Below are 22,255 nucleotides of genomic sequence, written 5' to 3'. Positions count from 1 at the left end.
TTTAGCTAGCCAGGAGTTAAAAAAAACTTATTTTTAGACCTTGCGTACTCGTTATGTATATACCAAGTATATATTACATAGACGCAATATCTGAACGAAGAAGGATGAAATTACGTCACTACTTCAGGCACCTACCCGCGTAGCCAACGTGGCAATCGTTAACGCTCCGTAGCGAACGAAAAGCAACTATCACCGTCGCACTAATATGGAAGAATGATAGAGAGAGATTACTACGCTACGCTACGTAGCGTTAACGATTAGCATGCATACGAATATTACGCATTTACAGCATCTTTATCAACAATGTATACTACAGCGCAATGAAAACGACAAAACATTTAATTATTATAAATCTCTTCACGCTTAAACCGCTGTACCTATTTTGACGTTTTGTATGAACAGTTTAATTCCCGGGAAGGACATAGGATAGTTATCCGGAGATTATCTTTGTATACTATACAAGTATTCATAAAGTCATACCCAATTTTATTGTTTGTAGGTAGAATGGGTTTAAAGTTAGATTTATATCCCTGTATATTATAGCAGGAATACTTATCGCTTCGTGCTGTAATATAAACTTATGTTAAGGAAACAGGTTAGTTATTTAGTTCTCGGGAGTGTGGGCGATGGGCCGTGCGCGTGCTATGTATGCGTTGTGTGTGTTATGTGCGTTATGGCGGGGCACGGCGAGCGTCGACTATTGTCAACAACTTAGGCAATCGAATCTTGGTAAAAGTCAAATTTAGTTTCCTGTACCCCTAGTGTAAATTTTATCGACATCATAACGTGACGAACGCGTTTGCGTTAAGTCTCATTTTGTATAGGATTTTGAGTTTCCAAAACGTCCCGCTTGGCGCGCTCTTTCTAAATCCAATACAAAATGAGACTAAACGCAAACGCGTACGTCACGTTTCGAAATCGAATTTATTTACACTAGGGGTACTGATGTAAATAAACTGCATATTGTATCATTAAATATGAAATGATACAGTATTATTTTCTCTACAGTCACCTGCAATAATTACCAGGCTGAATCTATAGGTCATACTGAGTAACTTTTACAAAAAGACCAACCTCGAATTCGCAAAAAAAAATATTCCATAGATAATGTCAAGGTCAGACAGACAAAATGTATGAAACAGCCAACTTTTTTCGCGAATTCGGGCTTGGTCCCATAGTAAAAATTGCTCAGTGTGAACTATATTCACTCCGTAAATTATTACAGGTAACTAAATAAACAACCTATACAATGTGTTTGTGCACGTATAGTAACCACGTATAGTACGATGAATTTTATCGACCACCCCCCCATACCGATGTTTTTTCTCAACCATTTTAATAATGCAGCCCTTCAAAGTTTTATGGCGCCAAACACGACTGCACTTGGTTAATGTACCATTATCTGTCCATTTACCTATCGCACATTTAAAAAATAATAATCATTCGATAGCTTATGAATTACGGCATAAATTTCAAGCCTAATTAAGTTTCATTTTAAGGCTTGTAATGTTTTGTAGTATTGCCTGTAAACATGTTTCAATGTGGTGTTAAATAAATAAATTCTATGTCTATGTCTAAATGTTACAGAGAATTTTCCACAAATACTCAAGAATTAATAACGAAGATAAAAATCGTCTTCAAAAATTTACTTATTTTTACACTTTATCTTTTTTTTTTCGAAAACGAGGTCGTTGACCTGTACTTTTTTTATTCTTAAAAGATAGTACAGGATATCAACTAAAAGATGACATCAAAACGATAGCCCTAGTTAAAACATTTCACAAGTTACACGAGTCCAAACAAGACCTTATTATTATTATTCTTTAGAACTAAGCTTATGCTCATTACAGAAGATCTTGTTTGGACTAGTGTTACTTGGCAAATGTTTTAGCTGATATCCTGTACTGTCTTTTAAGAATAAAAAACGTACAGGTCAACGACCTCGTTTTCGAAAAAAAGATAAAATGTGAAAAGAAAGTAAATTTTTGAAGACAATTTTTATATTCGTTATTAATTCTCGAGTATTTGAGGAAAATTCTCTGTAACATTTACGCTTGAAATTCATGCCCTAATTCATAAGCTATCGAATGATTATTATTTTTTTAAATATGCGATAGGTAAATGGACAGATAATGGTACATTAACCAAGTGCAGTCGTGTTTGGCGCCATAAAACTTTGAAGGGAAAAAACATCAGATTGGGGGTGATTTGTCGATAAAATTCATCGTACTATACGTGGTTAACGGCTCCACTATACGTGCACAAACACATTGTATAAAGTCAGCATTAAATTTAACATATGAAATAACGCGCGAAATTTAATTTACCACTGGTAAAAGTAACTGGTAAGGTCATATTGATCCCATTTGATCCGATAAATTAATCAAATTGGCAAAAAATTGTCCCGTCTGGAGGAGGTTCCATTTTTATCACTTGTCACTTTTTATCACTGCCCGTCACTTTCGCGCTTACTTACTTGTTAAAAAGTGACAAGCATAGTGACAAATGATAAAGAGCCGACCATCTTAGCCCTACTGAGACTTAAGACGGGTAAATAACCCGCGAAAATCGCCTTTTCATACATAGTCTTCAGTTTCCTCACTGGATAATTAACTTCATTAAAAATATCTAGACACAATTTGATTAATCTAGCTATGACCTTTCCTTTAGTTTTTTTTGTTTTGAATTTTAATTATAAGCCAAATAATTAGAAGCAATTAAAATTTGTATGGATTTTATTTTCCGCTCCTAATTCTTATAATAATAATAAAATACTTATAGAATAAAAGTCAAATGAAGGGGCATAGCTATGGCTATGGTTAAGAGGGGGCTAGCACAAAATATCAGTTTTTAGGGTTCCGTACCCAAAGGGTCAAACGGGACCCTATTACTGAGACTTCCCTGTCCGTCTGTCACCAGGCTGTATTTCATGAACCGTGATAGCTAGACAGTTGAAATTTCCACAGATGATGTATTTCTGTTGCCGCTATAACAACAAATACTAAAAACAGAATAAAATAAATATTTAAGGGGGCTCCCATACAACGAACATATTTTTTTTGCCGTTTTTATAAATAATGATACTGAACCCTTCGTGCGCAAGTCCGACTCTCACTTGCCCGGTTTTTTAAATTGAACACATTTGAATTTTAGGGCAAATGTCATAAAAATATATAAACACTCAAAAACTAGACTATATTTGCGAGAGCAGGCTCTAAGCAAAACCAAATGGGTTAAAATTACCTCTATAGAAAAAGAAAACTAAATATTGTCCAATTTTCATTTATTTTCAATTGTATATCGTTACCCTGCATACTACAGCAGTATAAATTGTATATAGAATAGCTAATGATATAACTGTTATAGCCGAGGGATTTGACCAGCAAGATTTTAATTAGAAGTATATACATTCAGTCATTGAGTAATCGCCAAATCTTCCGTTGCATGTTACACGCAGCGCACCATATTAATCGTTCCTTTCTAATTTCTTGGCTTTACGCCCTCTCTTAATATAGGTAACTAAATTACAACGAATAAAATAAAATTATATTACGATAAATCAAAACTTACTACGCATAATAATAAAAAAATGAAAAATGTTTTATTTGTTAATAATACAGGGTTCAATTGTAAAGGTTGGAGTCTTCTTAGTAAGTATAAAATACCTGTGACAGAAGACTCCGCTTTTCCATAACAACACGTGTAGAACTGAATTAACAAATAATATAAACAACAAGCAGTTTTGCTGACTAAAAAGAACAAATATAACAATCTTGATATTTATAATATCAATACTATTAATTTTACTAATACATTTAACTTTGAGTAAATTTTAATCTAATCTGATACAAATTTCCTAAACCGTGTGTGTGTGTGTGCGTGTGCGTGTGTGTGCGTGTACGCGGGCGCGCGTGTGTGTGTGTGTGCGCGTGTGCGTGCGTGCGTGCGTGCGTGTGTGTGTGTGTGTGTGTTTGTGTGTGCATGTGTGTTTGGGATTTTATATGTTATGTAGTATGTTTATGCTAGTTGGTCTATTTTCTATTTGTTGTGTATATTAACTGCAAAGGATAGATATCAATTTTATTATTAATTTTATTATACAGATGAGCTGAGACTCTACTATACTGAATCTTGGCAAATCTGGGGGCACGGCAGTGCCCCCACCAAGTCAAGCATCGTGACTTATTCGGGGGTATAATAAGAATTAAGGATGACTCACGCTAGAGAGCACAGAGGGGGTTAGGGTCGGCAACGCGCATATAACTCCTCTGGATTTGCAGGCGTACATAGGTTACGAAGACTGTTTACAATCAGGTAGGCTGTATGCTTGTTTGCCACCGAAGTATTAAAAAAAAGACCGATGGTCCGGGTCCGGTCCGAGGTGTCCGACAATATTCTATTCTATAAAAAGCATCAGATGGTTACCGATCACCCGTTATAGAAAACGAAATTCGGGAAGCCTCGGCCCGGACCGGGGGAATTCTAATGCAGCGATTGATAATAAACATTGATGACGAATTAGCTCTGCAATATGACCCCACAGACATTGTGCCGAAGCGGGCGGGGCGTCAACATTGTGCCGCGGAGCTATTTAGTTCGCAAATAGCGGCTCGTTGTCACAGTCGTAGAAGAAGTATTCAAATTATATCTTTAACAAACCTGTGGCATTTAAAAAAAATCTCAAATTCATAATAAAAGGCCTCTCGGAAGCTCAGATATCGGTTTTCATCTTATCAGAGCAAAATTTAAAAATCCCAAATGCCAGCTGTTTTTTTTTTTCAATTTTGACCTATCAAATTAACATTAATTTCTATCTGACATATTTCTGTGCCACCTAACTAAACAGCACAGGTGCCCTTTAAGGTGAACGATACAATGCATTAATTGGTTTGGAGGCTTAATTGCCTTTCAACACGTGCGACAAACGAACAAATAATAAGCATGTATATTAATATACTTTAAAATAAAATAATAAATTATCATACTATTGCATTTAAAACATGTTCTATATTGCATGAAACTGTCTACTTAGAGTTTGATTCCATTGTCATGTATTTTCAAGTGACTACGCTACAGCCAATCACAGCGCCTCATTTTATAATAGACCAATCGTAGTTTGGGTGGTTTAAATTGACTAATCATGGTCAAATGAAGTTTCGTTGAAGAAAACAAGACCTGGGGGCCTACCGGGAAAATCGAAATTCGCAAATTGCGGGGATCTTTCTCTTTTACTCTCATTACGACGTAATTAGAGTGACAGAGAAAAATGCCAGCAATTAACGAACTTCGATTTTCGCGGTAGGCCTCCTGAACTTGCAACGAACGAGTTGCAATTGGTCCGTTATGAGTATTGCGTGTTTTAACAGTGGCGCCACTTTTACGCTGATATTTCGTTTGACGTTAGTCTTCCATGTTTTTTTCGTTCGCTGTTCTAACGTGAGTCAACCTTTAGGTATGTACGTACCTACTCAATATGTTGACAATTTAAAAGGATAATAAACATGAATATGTGGGTTATTCTAAAGCTAACTGCGTAACTACCAAAAATGGATACTGGTTAAATTAATTATGGTACATTAGTCATGACTCCATTTTAATTCGAACGAATTTAACCTTTCCTGAATTGCCACAAATATTATTCATGTTGCTATTGCTACCAAGTCGATAATGAGGAAAATTTGTCTTTTGACTCTTTTTAGACCAGATTTATCAAAATGGTCGTTCCGGTATTTTTATTTAGTTAGGTAGGTTATAACCTAGTAAGTTCGGGAAATTCTGATTGGGACGAGAAGTTCCAATTTTCTAAAACCATTATGTTTTAATATAAAAATATAGGTTTTTATTTTTGATATATCGAAATGTTGAACAGATATTTATTTCTCCTTTTATTGGTATTATTTTTTCTACTAATACCTCAACAGTTTTTTTTATACAAGCAATTTTCTGGCAAATTCTGGAGAGGACTTTTAGCCCCGTTTCGGGGCAAGTTGTTCCACCTTTGGGGCAAGTTGTTCTGCATAGATTATGTCAATAAATTATTATCAACCTTCCTTTAATAAAACAACTATTTAGATTCTTATAGGCAATAGTGTTTATGCTTTGCACGACTAAATGCAATGAACTCTTTTTGGCGCCATGTAGCAAATTTTAAAGTTTTTTGCCACATTCTCACAAATATTTACTTCTTTTGCAAACATTTAACCCGCTTTTAGATCTACGTTTGGGGTTTCGCATCGTCAAAATCAGAAAATTCCGCAAAAAATAGTTTTATTAAAGTACATTATATAGTTCTTGGGAACAACTCGCCCCTTCAGAACGGAACTTCTTGTCCCAAATTCCTCTGCCTCGGCCTCTGTCCAGCAGTAGACGTCTTTCGGCTAAGATGGTGGTGGTGAACGCTACGGAGACTAACGTACCGAAAAACGAATAGAATCAAATTTAATCAATAATTTAACAATAAGACATCTTACTAGTCCCACTTCAGTTCAGGTCCACTATAGACACATATAGACCGATTAGTTTAAATACAAAAATATTTACAAGTGTAAAATTTTGACAGCTCCTGAAGACAGACGCTCAGCCATCGTTACCAATGTAACCAAAATGGCTGCTAAAGCTGCGCCTTACCTGACATTATTAAATACGCATTTCAAAAATATTGCTATCTTTCTTGCTTAGAAAGTTATTACCGTCGGAACAACTTACCCCAATAACTTCTAGCCCCCCTCTCCCCTTCCTACAATCTTGAATGGTTTAACCGAATTGACGGCAAGGTTAGTAAACCTTCTCATTCACACTTACACGGTCGTAGAAAAACTGAAAGGTAGAAATAGACACTTAATATGACTCCGCTAATTCAGTTTGAGGATATTAGACATAATGCGCTTAGAAACACCCATTCATGCATGCATGTGGCAAACGGGTTAAACAAGCACTACTGTACCTAAAATCCGTGTATCTAAAAATAAATGCACCTCTTCCCACGCTAATGCTTTCCACTGAGGGACAGACCAGCGAATATGAGAGGAAACAAGCAATAGCATTGGTTGTTATCCACACCTCTTCTCCATTCCATTGGATTACAACCAATGATTTACATATATCTAAGGACGGGCCTTACGGGCAATAAGAATAGGGCCAGTACAGCGGTGTTACGCACACCAATTCGAGCCAATCGTGCAATCTAACGCTGCAACGCGATTGGTTGATGATTTTGCATCACAAGCGCAATTGGTCGCAACTTATTGCTTTAGACTGCACGATTGGCTCTAATTCGTGAGTGACACCGCTGAACTAGCACCATTCTTAGTGCCCGTAAGGCTCGTTCTTAGATATATGTCAATGCAACCAATAGCATGGCTGCTGCTTGACGCAACATTGGCGCACCTGCAAGCAAATAACTTATTTACTTATTAATACTTGAATACTTTACACCTCTTTCTCTCACTATTAAAAACTGTTTGACCCATCAGAAACTGGGCGAGGCAGCAAGATCCCCGAGCGCGCGCTATCGAAGGATGGCATGCCGAATATACTCAAGCTATGCGCGCACGACTCTGTGCCGACAGCGGCACGGGCGATTATGCGCGCGTTGCTGGTGCATGGACTACGATATCGCGAGCATGAGATCGTGGAAGAAGAGTGCTCGCTGCTGCAGCTACAAAGGCTTATAGATACATACGACAAGTTAGTATTGCTTCTTTTTGTAAAGAGCAGGGACTGGACGAGGCAGCGTGATCCCCGAGTATAGTTTCTATTTTCCTCCGTGAGCTTCTACGGATTATCGTCTTATCTATTGTTTAAAAACCGCAAAGGCGCGTGCCACTATGAAAAAATGGTCAAGCCGCATAGGTAGCGTTTATTGAATTACTACTCTATTTAGCACGGAATAAGATTCATTATGAACTAATACAGAATTCTAACAGAATAGCTGTCTGATCTCTATTGGTGCGTCTAAGGTAGGCGACTAAACGCTCTCAAACCAGCTTAACTTGTGACACTGCGATCCGAAACAAAGATACGTATTCGAAGACCTCGCTTGCACTGGTAATGCGAGCGCACGGCTAGCTAGCGCCAAGGAAGCAATGTTATGTTTCTCGAGGAGCAGGTAAAAAACAGGGCCGGATTTTCACACAAATATATTTGGGTGGAAAATAGAAACTATACGCGCTGTCGACTGACGGCATCGGCAGTCCGCGTATACTCAAGCTATGCGCGCGCGACTCCGTCCCGATAGCAGCGAGACCGAGTTGCCGGAGCATGGACTTCGATATAGCGTGCATGTGATCGAGGAAGAACAGTGCTAGCTGCTAGTGTTGCATGGGCTTGTAGATTCGTATGACAAGTTAGTATTTCATATCTACGTTTTATTAGGTATATATCGACATTCTTATACCGCCCAAATGCCCATAAAAAGGCCTAGATAGCGCAAACATCAGTTTTAGATGCCATTTCTATATTTCTTAGTGAATTTTTATGTAATATTTTCTTCAAATACGACTTTTTGGGTGGTATCGTCAATGTGCTGTATTTATCGTAGTTTTGGGTACGGTAATGCTCATTATTTATTTATTTATTAGATCGTACCTACACCGTAGCTGAGCCCAAATTATTGTACATGTACGATAATTATCGTATGCCTGGCAACCCTTTTTGATACCAAAGCCGACCAAAATTTGTCGCAACCAAAGTGTCACTTCTTCAAGTTATCACGAAGAAAATTATAAATAAGTTTTTGGCAAAAAATTCTTTTTTGGTATAAGGTTTTAGTGCTGACTGTACTTTTCTTACCACAAGCAACTACCTAATACTCGTTGAGACAATTCTAACAACCCCAAAAAACAATTAGGTTGCGTTGTTTTATCGCAGAGTTCCCATGGCGACCTCCTGTCTCCATCATCAGATCTGTTCCATGTCATCGTAATATTGCATTATCATCCGATTTACATAAATGTATGCAAGATTTAATATTACGCATATTTATATGAGTAAGTAGTTTAATTAAAACCATATAATTATGTAAATTAATTATAATTAGTTTTAATGATTTTAATTAAATTTGTAACAATCGCAGATGCTAATAATAGAAAACGCGTAGAATTAATAAAGTAACTAATGTAATTTATAATAATTTATCCTTTGTTGACATCATATACGTTCTACGTTCCTACTTTAAATAAGTAACATAATAAATATTAAAAAATAAATACGTAATGTTTTAGCTACTAAAATCTTGACGACCGGTTTGGCCTAGTGGGTAGTGACCCTGCCTACAAAGCTGATGGTCCCGGGTTCAAATCCTGGTAAGGGCATGTATTTGTGTAATGAGCATGGATATTTGTTCCTGAGTCATGGGTGTTTTCTATGTATTTAAGTATTTATAAATATTTATATATTATATATATAGTTGTCTAAGTACCCTCAACACAAGCCTTATTGAGCTTACTGTGGGACTTAGTCAATTTGTGTAATAATGTCTTATAATATTTATTTATTTATCTTATAGTATTCTCGTGCTTCTCCTCACTCTACTCCTTGAGCTGCCGCGATGTTGCCCGCTCCGGCCGCTCCGGCCACACACTCATATTGCCGGTAGCCGGTCCTTTGACTCGCTCCAAAAAACAGACAAAATAGGGAGCTCTGGGCATGACGAGCATGACGAGCGGCATGACGAGTAGCGCGGCCACACTACTCCCATGGCACTCGTCGAGTATTAAGACCGGGGTGTTAAGAGTGGACATAAAGCATTAGTTCGCAAGAAACACTTTATGAACTCATCAAAAAACAAACTATGAGTGTCCACGAACTAAATAAAATTGTTACTTATTTTATCTACATCCATATCGTAACCTAACCTAACCCTATAATATATTCAGACAGGATAAGCTAAAGGCCTATATTAACAAACCTGTATCAGTGGTTGCATCGTAATTTTCATGTTAATGTATCGATTACCGATACCTTAATTACATTCATATTTATAACTTCTGTGTGAAACAAAGAAACTTGATTTGGCCTCTATTCTTATATCAGTCGAGATGACGTTTTATTCGAAATGAAGAGTTGCAAACAAATTGGACAAAACTCGCATGTTACTTGATATCGAAGGATATAGCAGTCGGCCCCGACTCTAGTTTGTCTCTAAATTTAAAAAAACAACGGATTCGTGACATGCGCGTAAAAGTTTGCATTAGCGCCATTTGACGTTTAGTTTGTCTTTTAATTACCTAAGTAATTTGTAAGTATAAATTTACTTTCTTTTTGAAGTTTATGATATTGATGTAAGTAGATAAAGCAGTGAATGTAGCTGTACATATTTAGGCATTAAAATACTCGTATGATCCTTTTATGAAACTCATTTCATTCGTTTCATAAACCCACACTCGTATTTTAATGACTATCATTATGTAGCAGTCACATAAATTACTATTTCATTGGCAGTAAATACTTCGTACTGAGCGTGGCGACAGCATGGCGGAACGAAGGCACCTCTAGAGCTCAGTGTATCGATGGAGCCTGCGGGCTCGCGGGCTCCCGTCTCGACGTACTCGGCCGCGGTGCGGTGCCCGCCGCCCGACGTCTACTCGCGCGCCTGGCGCCCGGGGCCCCATTCCATTGTCTGCAGAACTGGGAGAAGCTACGAGCTCCTGAATGTGGATTTATTGATGACTTCGTGCCTTATAGAAAACCTTGCAGGTACGACCCATTCATATTATAATGAGAGATTAAATACTGCATGCCTTTTCTATGGATAGAGTGGGACCAAGCTAACTCTGCATGATATTTGTAATGGTGAAATGTTCCAATGTCATCATCGGAACGAACGAAGGCACCTCAAGGGGTCAGTGCGTCGAAGGCGCTTACAGGCTCGCGGACAACTGTCTCGACGTGCTCGGCTGTAGCGCAGCGCCCGCCATCCGACGCCTACTGGCACGTCTGGCGCCCAGCGTGCCAAGCCATGCATTGTCTACAAGACTGGGACAAGCTACAAGCTCCTGAGTGAAACTATATTTGTAATTTTTACCTTTTACCTCTATTTTTCTCTATTTGCCTTATAGAACACCTTGCAGGTTTGACCCGTTGATAATAATAAAAACCAACTGTACTGCATGCCTACTTAGTCAGGCCAATTCGAACGTACACTGATATCAGAATAAAATTTCGTTTTCATTGACAAACATTTTTTTATACTGAACTAAGAACAATTTAATAACTGATCTTCTTACATAACATTTTATACATGTTTTACGCAGCAAGTCGCCGAAAATCGCGTGCTCTGGCGAATGTGTGACGGTGGCGATAGAAGCGGGCGACTATGAAGAAGAACAATGTAAATTAGCACAAGAACTAGCCGAAGTAGCTGAACTACCACTGCGTCTAACTTATTCTTTTAATTATTTGATACCAGAGCGCACCAACAGCTCGTACCTCTTATTTGACTTCGATATTTTGATTGAAAATAATGAGCGAATATGGCCTGCACCTTCTCACCCTAACTTCACCTTGCCGGATGCAGTTTCTTTGTCATTAGGAGATGTTCGCACACTACTACGTTTTGCTCCTCCAGTTCTGAGTCTCGCGTATCGCTTCCAGCCACCAGCTTCGATGCTGCGTCGAGTCCTAGCCAATAGCATAAAACTTGGAATTGATACAGCGGCTTGTGAAGCAATCGTCGATTCCGACAAGTATCAAGACCTCGCCCGGTCCTGGCTCTCATGCAACGACACCTTTTGCAACATGAAACCTATCGTGCTCATCTACGTGTGTGAAGCGGACGAAAATATGGACACGCGCTATGAAGCTATCAGAAAAATAGCACAAAGCCACTGGTTCAACACAACCAATCGAACTAGTTTTTTGAGTCTGGAGTACATGACGATAGACTGCTCGGAAACCGATGCAGTGCAAAACGATTTGCATAATTTTATGACAAACTACGAGTTTAAGAGCTTGCGTGGTGTTGTGGCTATGGGGTCAGGGGGAGCGTCGTCGCTGCCGGAGTTCGCGAGGGACATGGCATACGTGCCGTTGGTGCTGGTGGCGCCGCCCCCGAGCGGCGCGGACCTGGCCAGCGCGCGCAGCACTGCTCCGTCCGCGTCGGCGCTGGCGTCGGCGGTGCGCGCCCTGCTGAGCGGCTGCAGCTGGCGGCGCGTGGCACTACTTAGAGAAGAGGGTCGATGCGATATGTCAGTATCTACCTATTTATCCCTTTTGAAATATAAAAATACCCTTTACAGTACATATGGGGCTACTTTATAGCACTAGTGCGAGAAGTAGCATATTACGTTACTGTGTCGAACATTTAAAGGGCCATATGTACTGTAAAACGTTGTACGATACATGTGCGAATAGGTAATTCGCAACTCGTGTCGATTTAAAACACTCCCTTCGGTCGTGTTTTAATTTATCGCCACTCGTTTCGAATTTCCTATTTTTCGCACTTGTATCGTAATGTACTATTAGAACCCGTAGAATGTACGTCATTAGCCGAATCTGTTTTTAGTTACAGCTTAAGTAGTTACTATAAAACTTCCCTAAATAATACCTATATATAAACTACAGCTAAGCCTGATAAAAACAATTGCACCTAACTTGATAAGGAAAAAGTATAAAAATAACGAAACAAAGCTTAAACTTACACTTACAGAGTACTGTAAAATAATTAATGTCTATGATAAGTTTAAAATGATGCTAGCATGTGATGAAATTAAGTTAAATTAAATCAAGAGTGAATAGACATCTTTTAGGTAAGCATGTTCCATCCTAGACTGCATCGGCACTTACCATCAGGTGAGATTGTGGTCAAATGCTTACCTTTTCCTAATAAATAAAAAAAATGCTAATAGATCTAATGTCACTAAAATTAAGAAATATACCGAAGAATGTATTACCACATTACAAGAATACCTATGGAAAAAGAATCTGGCAATTTATGTTACCCGATACATTAAACTCATAGCCTAATGATGTCATTCAAACAAGACCAAAACAATTAATAAAAAAAAATTGTTATCAAGTACAGGTGCGCGCCCGAGTTGTTTATCAACAAATCGCATAAACTGAATGCTTATACCTTATACTTATTTTTATTTCCTTCATTTCAAATAGCTAAAAAACGGTTTTCGCTCGCTGTTTATACAATGAAATGTAGTTTATTAAGTGTATTAAGATAAAAAATAAATAAAAGAAAAATGTAGCCGTTAAACCTGACCAGCGGTATCGTGGTCTCATTTTTATCACTTGTCATCTCATGCGTCACTTTCGCACTTACTTGTTAGAAAGTGACAGGCATCATGACAAATGATAAAACACCAACCATATTAGCCCTACTGGTCGTAGGTAGTTATTTTTTTTTTTAAATCAGAGTACAAAATTCAACTGGGTGGTCTCATTCAAAGAGCATATAATCACTACGTTTTAAGAGACGGGACTTCCATACTAGCGAGTGGAATCAGTTTGTTTCGCAAATCATTACCAAAATGTACGACAAAGAACTATCAAAGAACCATAGTTTGGTACTATACATAAGCAATTTAAATAGTGTAGTACGCTACACGCTTGCGTTTCTTATCGATATCGATAAAATGGGGAGGGTTGAAATATAGACTCTTGTCTACAAATTTGGTCTCATTATTGCTGTCACAGCCAGTTACCACCTGTATTTCCATTTTCAACTCAAAGAGACAATTTATAAACCACTACTTATTTGAAACTGTATCCTAACCTTTTCCTGTTGTTATTCGAACACATTTAGTTAGCTGACATTTGACATCTACTAGATTGGTATGGTATGAACCTTTTGTAAAAAAAATCCCACGCCATGTATTGTCGTCGCTTATATTTCCCCACTACTATGGTCTTATATGTATAGCAAACAGTACATATGTATGTTTCCTACAGTAATTTCAATATTATAAAGTCAGTTTATTTGGCACAGATGGAAGCGGTCTCTGGGAGTAGCGGAGGCGTTAAACGAGCAAGATCTTGTACCATATCAGGACATAGTGCAAGCGGACAACGCGACGGACGCACTTGACGAGCTGCAAGCGCAAGACGCGCGCGTCGTTGTGATAGACGCTAGTGCGGACACGGCAAAGAACGTTCTGGCAACAGCGCAAGAACGGGGACTCACGATGAAAGCTGGCTATGTGTGGATCGTCGTCGGCGCTGCGGGAAACTCTTCCAATTCAGTAACGTCTTTCTATATTCCTTAACATATTTATTACCTTTAAGGTAACACGTTAATATTACCATACCTCAGTACATGATAAGAGGGCATTAACGAATCTAATTCAGTATGCCGCTTAATAATGTCCTATAATAATATTTATACACATAGAGTCCGTCTAAGTCACTTTTTGGTTTTAGGACTGGCTGCCGACCAACTCAGAGTTCTCTTACCTGACCGTAAGCGGTGGCTGGCGCGGCGGGCCCGCGCCAAACGGACTGCTCGGCTCCTCGACTCTACGCGATGCTTTAGGCAATCAATTCCAAAGATGGCCGCCGCATACGTCGGCGCTCGTTGACGCCATACTGCTAATGCTTGAAGGCACGGCGCGATTGGAAGAGCGGTATCCGGAGCACAGAGATGATCCGCATCGCCCCGACGTGGCCAGGTATTGTGTTTTTAAAGTATCTGCGTTTTAAGGTATCTAATAGCCATCAATAACGTTCGTCAAGCGAATGCTGACTGTACTCTTGATGCCGTGGTGTTAATATTATACAGTACACATACCTACCTACAGTTACTGTAAAACCCATGCTGTATTCAGAACACGAAATGATCAGTACTGTCCCGATGTACCTTGAATATATTTTATTCATCACTTAAGTATGTCTAGACTAATTGACACAAGATTGAGCTATCTCGGGTATTTGCGAGATTAAACTTAAATTCCTCAAATCCGTTCTTAAAGACGGTCGATTTAACTCTTGCTTTCGACATTTACAACATGGGCTGACACAATCATTTTGTTTCAGGAAATTCTCAGAGATTCTCGACAGCATCACAGTGCCGGGCGTGACTCAAGATATACACGCGAATTCTACTCCTGCCGTCTTCGCACACCGCTGGACGTCGGAAGGTGTGCAGCTTATGGCTGCGTGGGATGGTGTGAAGAAAATACATATTGATAAAGGTAACCTCGACATCACAACACAAAATGAACGCATGTTGTTGCTCCTATGGTACTCCATGCAGCGGTACAAAGAGCTTTGAAGAACTGACCCCGCCTCTATCAATCCCCAGCAAGACACTAGCTCATCGGAATGCCACTCAGCTGTTTCTCACTGTTTCTCAACAGTGCGCCACAATGAGTGCAAGGGGCAACCCAAGCCGACATATAGGACAGCGCGACATACGATCACAACGTATCCCGTGTTTACGTCTGTCTTGTAGCGGCGTGTGATGTACATAATAATAATAAAAATAATTCTACATGACATTAAAGCTCTCCAAAGGGCCTCTACGTGTTGGATCTATATCCCCACGCAAGCCTATCAAAATACCGGGATTTATAGACCCGTGAAATCTTAAGAGATACATATAAATAACTCAACCTATATACGTCCCACTGCTGGGCACAGGCCTCCTCTCATCCGCGAGAGAGTTTGGGCTATAGTCCCCACCCTGGCCCAATTGGAGTTGGAGACTTAAATTCATATACACCTTTGAATTCCTTCGCGGGTGTATTCAGGTTTCCTCGCGATTTTTTTCTTCACCGAAAAGCTAGTGTTTAATACCAAATGATTTGACGACCGGTTTGGCCTAGTGGGTAGTGACCCTGCCTACGAAGCTGATGGTCCCGGGTTCAAATCCTGGTAAGGGCATTTATTTGTGTGATGAGCATGGATATTTGTTCCTGAGTCATGGGTGTTTTCTATGTATTTAAGTATTTATAAATATTTATATATATCGTTGTCTAAGTACCCTCAACACAAGCCTTATTGAGCTTACTGTGGGACTTAGTCAATTTGTGTAATAATGTGCTTAAACTTCAAAGTAATTTGCCCCCCCACCCCTTCAGAGCAACTGTGCGGCGCCGTGCTCGACGGCCCCGGCTGCTACACCACACGTTCCGGCAGTCGCTTCACCCCCCACTGCCATGATTTCGCATGGGCTGTCCTAGCCTGTGCGCTGGCGTTCGGGCTGCCATCTCTCTACGCCGCCCACGTCGCACGCCGTCGCCGTCTTCAGGTAACATTTCTTCGGACTGGGTATTTAATTGGGGGCTACGTGCGGTGCCGTTCTCGATGGTCCCGGCTGCCACACCACCAGGTCCAGTGACTTCACCCCCACTGCCACGATTTTGGATGGGCTGTCCTAGGCCGTGCGATTGGGTTGCCGTCTATCTATACGCCGCCCGCGTCGCACACCGTCGCCGTCTTCAGGTAACATTTCGTCGGACTGCAATGGGTATTAAATCGCGGTGCAATTTCAATTTTTTATTTATAAAATATTCATTTTACACGTCAAATTTATAACAAACAACATACGTAGTTAAATAAGTACTGTTGGCGCAACATAAGTACTCCTACGAAGACCGGTTGACGACACATGACGTCACACACATACGTCACGGCTCCCCGCTCCGTGTACCTAGATTAGACTGCTCAAACCCGTGAAACCCGGGTCACGGGTGTGGGGGGTGGATACTTTGACCGTACAGCCGAAGCGGCTATACATATTTTATATATTATCAAAAATACATCAAAGATACTGTATATAGTTATTAAGTTAATAAAAAAATACGATAGTACGAGTAGACTATCCTGGAGTTCTTCATTCTTCATCAGAAGAGCTTAATTTGAGGAGTATATCGAACAGGTACATATTTATATTATTAAGTCAATAAGTATAGTGTAGGTACATTTTGTTCTCAATCATACAGATTACAATATTATTATTTTTTATACTATAGATTTCTTATTACCTGATTACATGTCCATTTATTATTTATTCATTGAATACTACCAAAAAACTCATCGATTGAGTACAAAGCGTCAATTTCAAGTTTTGCTTTTATTTGACGTACAAAAGAATTATAGCTTGAAGCCTGCTTAATTGCACTATTGTTACCTAGAGGAGTAAGGAGTCTAGAGGTTTTCAAAGGGTCGGCAACGCGTATTAAACACCCCTGAAGTTGCAGGCGTCCATAGACTCAGTGACCGCTTACTACCAGGCGGGCCGTTTGCTTGTTCGACACCAACATGGTATAAAAAAAGATGTATCCATAAATAAATAAATAAAATAAATATAAATAAACCGCAATACTGCAGCAGTAACGCTAGTACTTACAATCTAAATCCGAATATTTCACAGCGCCGAGACCGCGCCATAGAAGAGCGGGTTTTGCTCCGCGGCGGCCACTCCGCCGCCGAAGCCGCCGCCGGCGCCGCTTTAGCTGAACACGCCGTTCCTCGCGATGCCTTGCAATTGCTGGATGAGTTGGGCACTGGGCACTATGGGGTTGTACATCAGGCGGTGTTGCGCCGCCCAACGAGAGCTGCGCTTGGAGTTGCTGTCAAGGTATCTTCTTGCATGAATGTTATACTTGCACTAATAAATCCACCTTTATTATTATTAAGGAGACAAAGTAGACTTATTTCTTGCGCTGCTAGCTTTTGTTGATTAAGAGATAAATCATTTTACAATAAGTAGGTATTTTGTAGGTAGCATAAACTAATACAAGTTGTCGATTTCCTTCCTCGTTCTTACGCAACAGAGTTCAAATGCGATTCTGAATTATTTAATAAACTATTGTAAGTATTGCTGACTGTACTTATACTTTTTTTCTCAAAGGCGCCACGAGCAGATGCGCCTGTTGGTGCGGCTGCTGAGTTACTTCGTGAAGCAGCACTTCTCGCGACTCTGAAACACGACCATGTAGTGCGTTTCACAGGTAACATACCTATACTACACACAACACAACAAGCAAGGTGTCGATGTGGTTTTATACCTATTTTCTTTACGGAAAATGGTTTGTTGCGGTTACTATGAACAAAATATATTTTGTTTCAGGCGTGTGCTGGGAGGGCGGGCCTCTAGTCCTAATGGAGCATGCCTTCTACGGCGACTTGCGGCGGTAATTCATATTTATAATATTATGTTCCGTTAAATATTTTAATTACGTCTTAAAAATTACCTCAGTATCAAAAACCCTTCTATTTGAACTAAACGAATTGCATGAAGGAAATTTGGAAACATACTACTCTGTATAGGTACAGCACAGTCGTCAAAGATGTTTACAAGTTTCGCTGTAATATAAAGGAGTAAGGTAAGACTGTACACCGGATTTGACAGAATATTTTCATAGGAAATTTACATTTATAGTGGCACTGTCACACTTTGTCACGTGATTTTGGGGCCGTGATCCCGAATGTCAAAAATGTATTAAGATAATCACACTGAACAAGGTTTCCCATGGGGCCGATATAAAAACCGCGGAAATAATTTGCCCCTGGGCCCATACGTTATACGTTTCCTCTACTTCGAGCCCTCAAGGTGTCCATTAGATGTTTTTTTTTTTTGTGATTATGTGGTTTAGTCTGATGGGGAAATTTCTTTCGTATTTATTATAATTTCACACTATCATCCATTAAATACACACATTTAAAGGTACCTACGCGCCCGGCGCACTCTAGCTGAGCGCGCCCGCGCCGGCCTCCCGGAGCCGGAGGCGGCGCACGTAGCGGCGGCGGCGTTGACGAGACTAGCCCGTGAAGCGGCGGCGGCGTTAGGGTATCTAGCGCATCAGCGGCTGGTATTGCATACTCTAATATGTATTATTAATTTATTAGTATGTTTAGAAAGTTAAAATTGACAATACATACATACATAATATTATGAAATAAAATGGATACAATTCAAAACATGTCCTAAAAATAATAATCAACCGTATGTCAACAATGTTATCATTAATGTCAAAACAAAGTACGGGAATAATATAACTAAGTACGAGTATCTCCTAATGATCGTCGTGTTCTAAAATAAAAACTAGGTACAAATTAACTTCAAAAAAAAATGAGAACATGTCAAATTAACACAATCAATTTACAATTTCAAATGTCGAGGTCATATTCATTAAATGAGTATATTTACGGAATAAAGTGGATTATTCAATAAAAGGACTCTCAGTTGACGTTCAAATGTTTTGTCAGATGTTTCCATACGTAATTCAGCAGGTAGACGCTCGTTTACAATATTTCACTCAAATTTCGTTTGGTTAATAGCGTATTTTTTACATATCTCAGGTACACAGGGACGTTCGCGCCGCCAACTGCTTGGTGGACGTCCGTCGGTCTCTGAAATTGGCCGATTTTGGGATGGCGCGACGGTTAGATAAACCAGGGAAGAGAGAATACTTATGCAAGCGACGCGCCATGTTTCCAGTTAGTATATACGGAAAAAATAAATACTTATTTTACCCCAGAACCGTGTTAGGTAGAAAAAGGACAAAAATATTTGCCACATGAAATACTTAATCTTAGTCAGCATTGGTAAAAACTCATGTCTTTAAAGTTTTCATTATTTTAAATTAGAATAACATGATAAACTGAACATGAACTTTAAAAATGTTGTCGATGTCTGTAGCATTGATAGGTCTCCGCCTGAGTAAAATTAGATGAGGTGGAGTATATATAACGTAGTGCCACCAGTGACAGGCAGGGAACTAGTAACCGGACATTTCAATTTTTATCCAAGAAAATAATGGTAGGGTACCAATCTACTGATAAGGCAACACTGTGCAGCTACTGGCAGTGTCGCCATATTAAGAAAACAGCTTCCTAGTCTTATTTTCTCGGATAACAATTGAAATGTCGGATTACTGGTTCCTTGTCGGTCACTAGCGAATAGAATGAATAGAGCTTTATTAATTCCATACAGATTGACTTAAATTAAATTACACATAAATATTACCATTGATAAATTGATTCTTGCATGCTAAGTACAATAATTAATAATACATTTAAACTAAATTTAAAGGAAAAATATCAACTACATGCAATAATTTAATTATTTGTGAATAAAATTAATATTTTAAGAATCCTATTATTATTATTATGTATTACATTATTATATTTATTTATTTATATTATTTTAAATCTCTGTGGATCCCCTTCGGGTAAAAGCCTCCTCCAAAGAAATCCAGGTTGTTCTATTTCTCGCTACTTCTATCCACCCTTTTCCAGTTACCTTCTCTATTTCGTCGACCCACCTAGCGCGTGGTCGGGCTTTTGCTCTGGTGCCTCATACACCATGGTAGTGGTCATGTGGACCGGTCCACTCTACTGCTCTTTTTGTCCACCTATCGTCACTGTATCTACGTGGCCAGCCCACTTCCATTTTCTTAGCAGGCAAAATGTTATGGCGTCATGAAGCTTGGTTTTGTTACGTATGTCTGTGTTCTTGACTCTGTCTTTTAACTTTATATTAAGGTAGCTTCTTTCCATTCGTCTCTGAGTGGTCTGGATTTTATTTTGAGTCTTGCGATCGTAGGTCCAAGTTTGGCAGCCATAGGTGAGGCATGGCAAAATGTCCGAGTCCACAACAATTTTTTTCGATGATAGCGGGATACTATTCGATTTGAGTACTTCTTTATGGGACCAATATTTTTCCACGTTATGGCTATTCTTCTGTCTACTTCTTCTATATTCATCTCTTTTTTAAAGGAGATTTGTTTGCCTAGGTAGACATAGCTTTCTACATATTCGACAGACGTGTTGTATATCGAGATAGGGTTTTTATAATGGTTAGTCGTGATTTTTGTCTTATCGAGGTTAATTTCTAGCCCTATTTTTGTACTAGCTTGGTATAAGTCATTCATCATAAGTTGTAACTGACACGAACTCTCTGAGAAAAGGATTAAATCATCGGCAAACCTGAGATGTCACTAGTGCTACTGAGTTATGTATTTCGTTTAGGTGCTATGGATGGCGCCAGAATCCCTCTCTCGCGGCGTTTTCTCAGCGGCCAGCGATGTCTGGGCACTAGGCGTGCTGCTACTGGAACTAGCCACGCTGGGCGAGCGGCCGTACGGCGCGTGGACCACACCTCGAGTTCTACGCCATGTGCGTCAAGGCGGCGCACCACCGCTGCCACAAGACGCCGCGCCTAGCACGTAAGTATCGTACGAGTAAAACAAAACAAAAAAGTGGCAAATTTCTATCGATAATCAAGCTTTCGTGCCTGCGTATTTCTAATTAAATTTGGCGACAGAAATGATTGCCCAGACTATTGGCATTATGCATAACTGTGGAACCATGAGCTATCCTAATGGGTATACACCACATTAGTTACCTATCTGACATAGATAGATCTCCAACACCATTAAAATGTCATCCAATGAATTTCTATGCTATTTGATAGAAGTACCATACAATAAGATTCTTATTCATTACTTTAAGTATAAGTCGGCCTATTGATAATAAGAAGTAGTTTAAAAAAAATGATGAAGCTTGATGTGGATATCATCATTGGTAGATTTGGAACGTAACATGTTGTATTTATAGCCACCTGACGAAGCCTGCTTTGCGGATTACTTACATATATTTTTTTTTTGTTTAAGATCTTGTAAAAAATATTAATTACTAATGTTACTGATTACTAAATAAATAAATGTATAATTATAATATAAACATAAGTAGTTGCATATTGAAGGTTATTTAGTAGACTTAACGTTATGTTACAGACGCGGCATAACAGCGGCTTGCTGGCACCGTTCGCCCGAGGAACGACCGACGGCTGCCGAACTAGTCGCCTATCTCGCCGATCATCCTCGCGCCATACAGCCAGCGTTAGAACCATACGCCGATGCCGATATAAACGCAGACGTCGCTCCGGATACAGATGTTTACATTGACGAGTGGACTGTTAACTAATATGCACCTTACCTACTAGAAGTGCAATGTGCGAAATGAGGGAAATATAAGTGACGATAGCGCACGATTCGGTAAAAATGTGTAGACATTTTCATACTAGGTATCTAACAGTAGTAAACAGCCAAATAGCTAATGTGCCCCATATTCACTAGGGCGGTGCCACAGTCATGAGCAAAACTAGAGTCGGACCAAGCTAATTCTGCATAGCATTTCCAATGGAAAAGTGTGGTAATGTCATCATTCATCTAAAATTTCTGTGAAACTATGACGTTTATAATGACACTCCCTCTCTTTGTTAAAAGTTAGCTTAGACGGACTCTAATACAAAGAGCTAGTCGCCAACCGTCAGCACGCGAAATGCAGACAGCGCTTGATC

At 39.4% G+C, this 22,255-nt stretch overlaps 1 protein-coding gene across 1 annotated transcript; it reads left to right on the top strand.

Moving 5' to 3' along the window:
* Positions 1–538: 538 nt before the first annotated feature.
* On the top strand, positions 539–22,015 carry LOC133518144 (uncharacterized). Its single transcript, XM_061851735.1, has 15 exons — positions 539–729; positions 7,473–7,686; positions 10,441–10,695; positions 11,253–12,185; positions 13,937–14,189; positions 14,368–14,615; positions 14,980–15,137; positions 16,026–16,195; positions 17,321–17,527; positions 17,801–17,900; positions 18,020–18,083; positions 18,617–18,761; positions 19,252–19,389; positions 20,923–21,119; positions 21,690–22,015. The coding sequence occupies exons 1-15, from the start codon at positions 627–629 to the stop codon at positions 21,877–21,879; spliced, it is 3,375 nt and encodes a 1,124-aa protein (XP_061707719.1). The 5' UTR covers positions 539–626; the 3' UTR covers positions 21,880–22,015.
* Positions 22,016–22,255: the final 240 nt, after the last annotated feature.

This window comes from Cydia pomonella, chromosome 5 (assembly GCF_033807575.1).
Source record: "Cydia pomonella isolate Wapato2018A chromosome 5, ilCydPomo1, whole genome shotgun sequence".
Classification (NCBI taxonomy): Eukaryota; Metazoa; Arthropoda; class Insecta; order Lepidoptera; family Tortricidae; genus Cydia; species Cydia pomonella.
Note: the sequence above shows the minus strand (reverse complement) of the source record. Positions and strands in the feature narration are given on the sequence as shown.

Coding starts and splice junctions, on each gene's coding strand:
- LOC133518144 (XM_061851735.1), top strand. CDS start 627: ATGGGCCGTGCGCGTGCTATGTATGCGTTGTGTGTGTTATGTGCGTTA. Junction 730..7,472: donor ACTTAGGCAATCGAATCTTG/GTAAAAGTCAAA, acceptor TTGACCCATCAG/AAACTGGGCGAGGCAGCAAG. Junction 17,901..18,019: donor CCATGTAGTGCGTTTCACAG/GTAACATACCTA, acceptor ATTTTGTTTCAG/GCGTGTGCTGGGAGGGCGGG.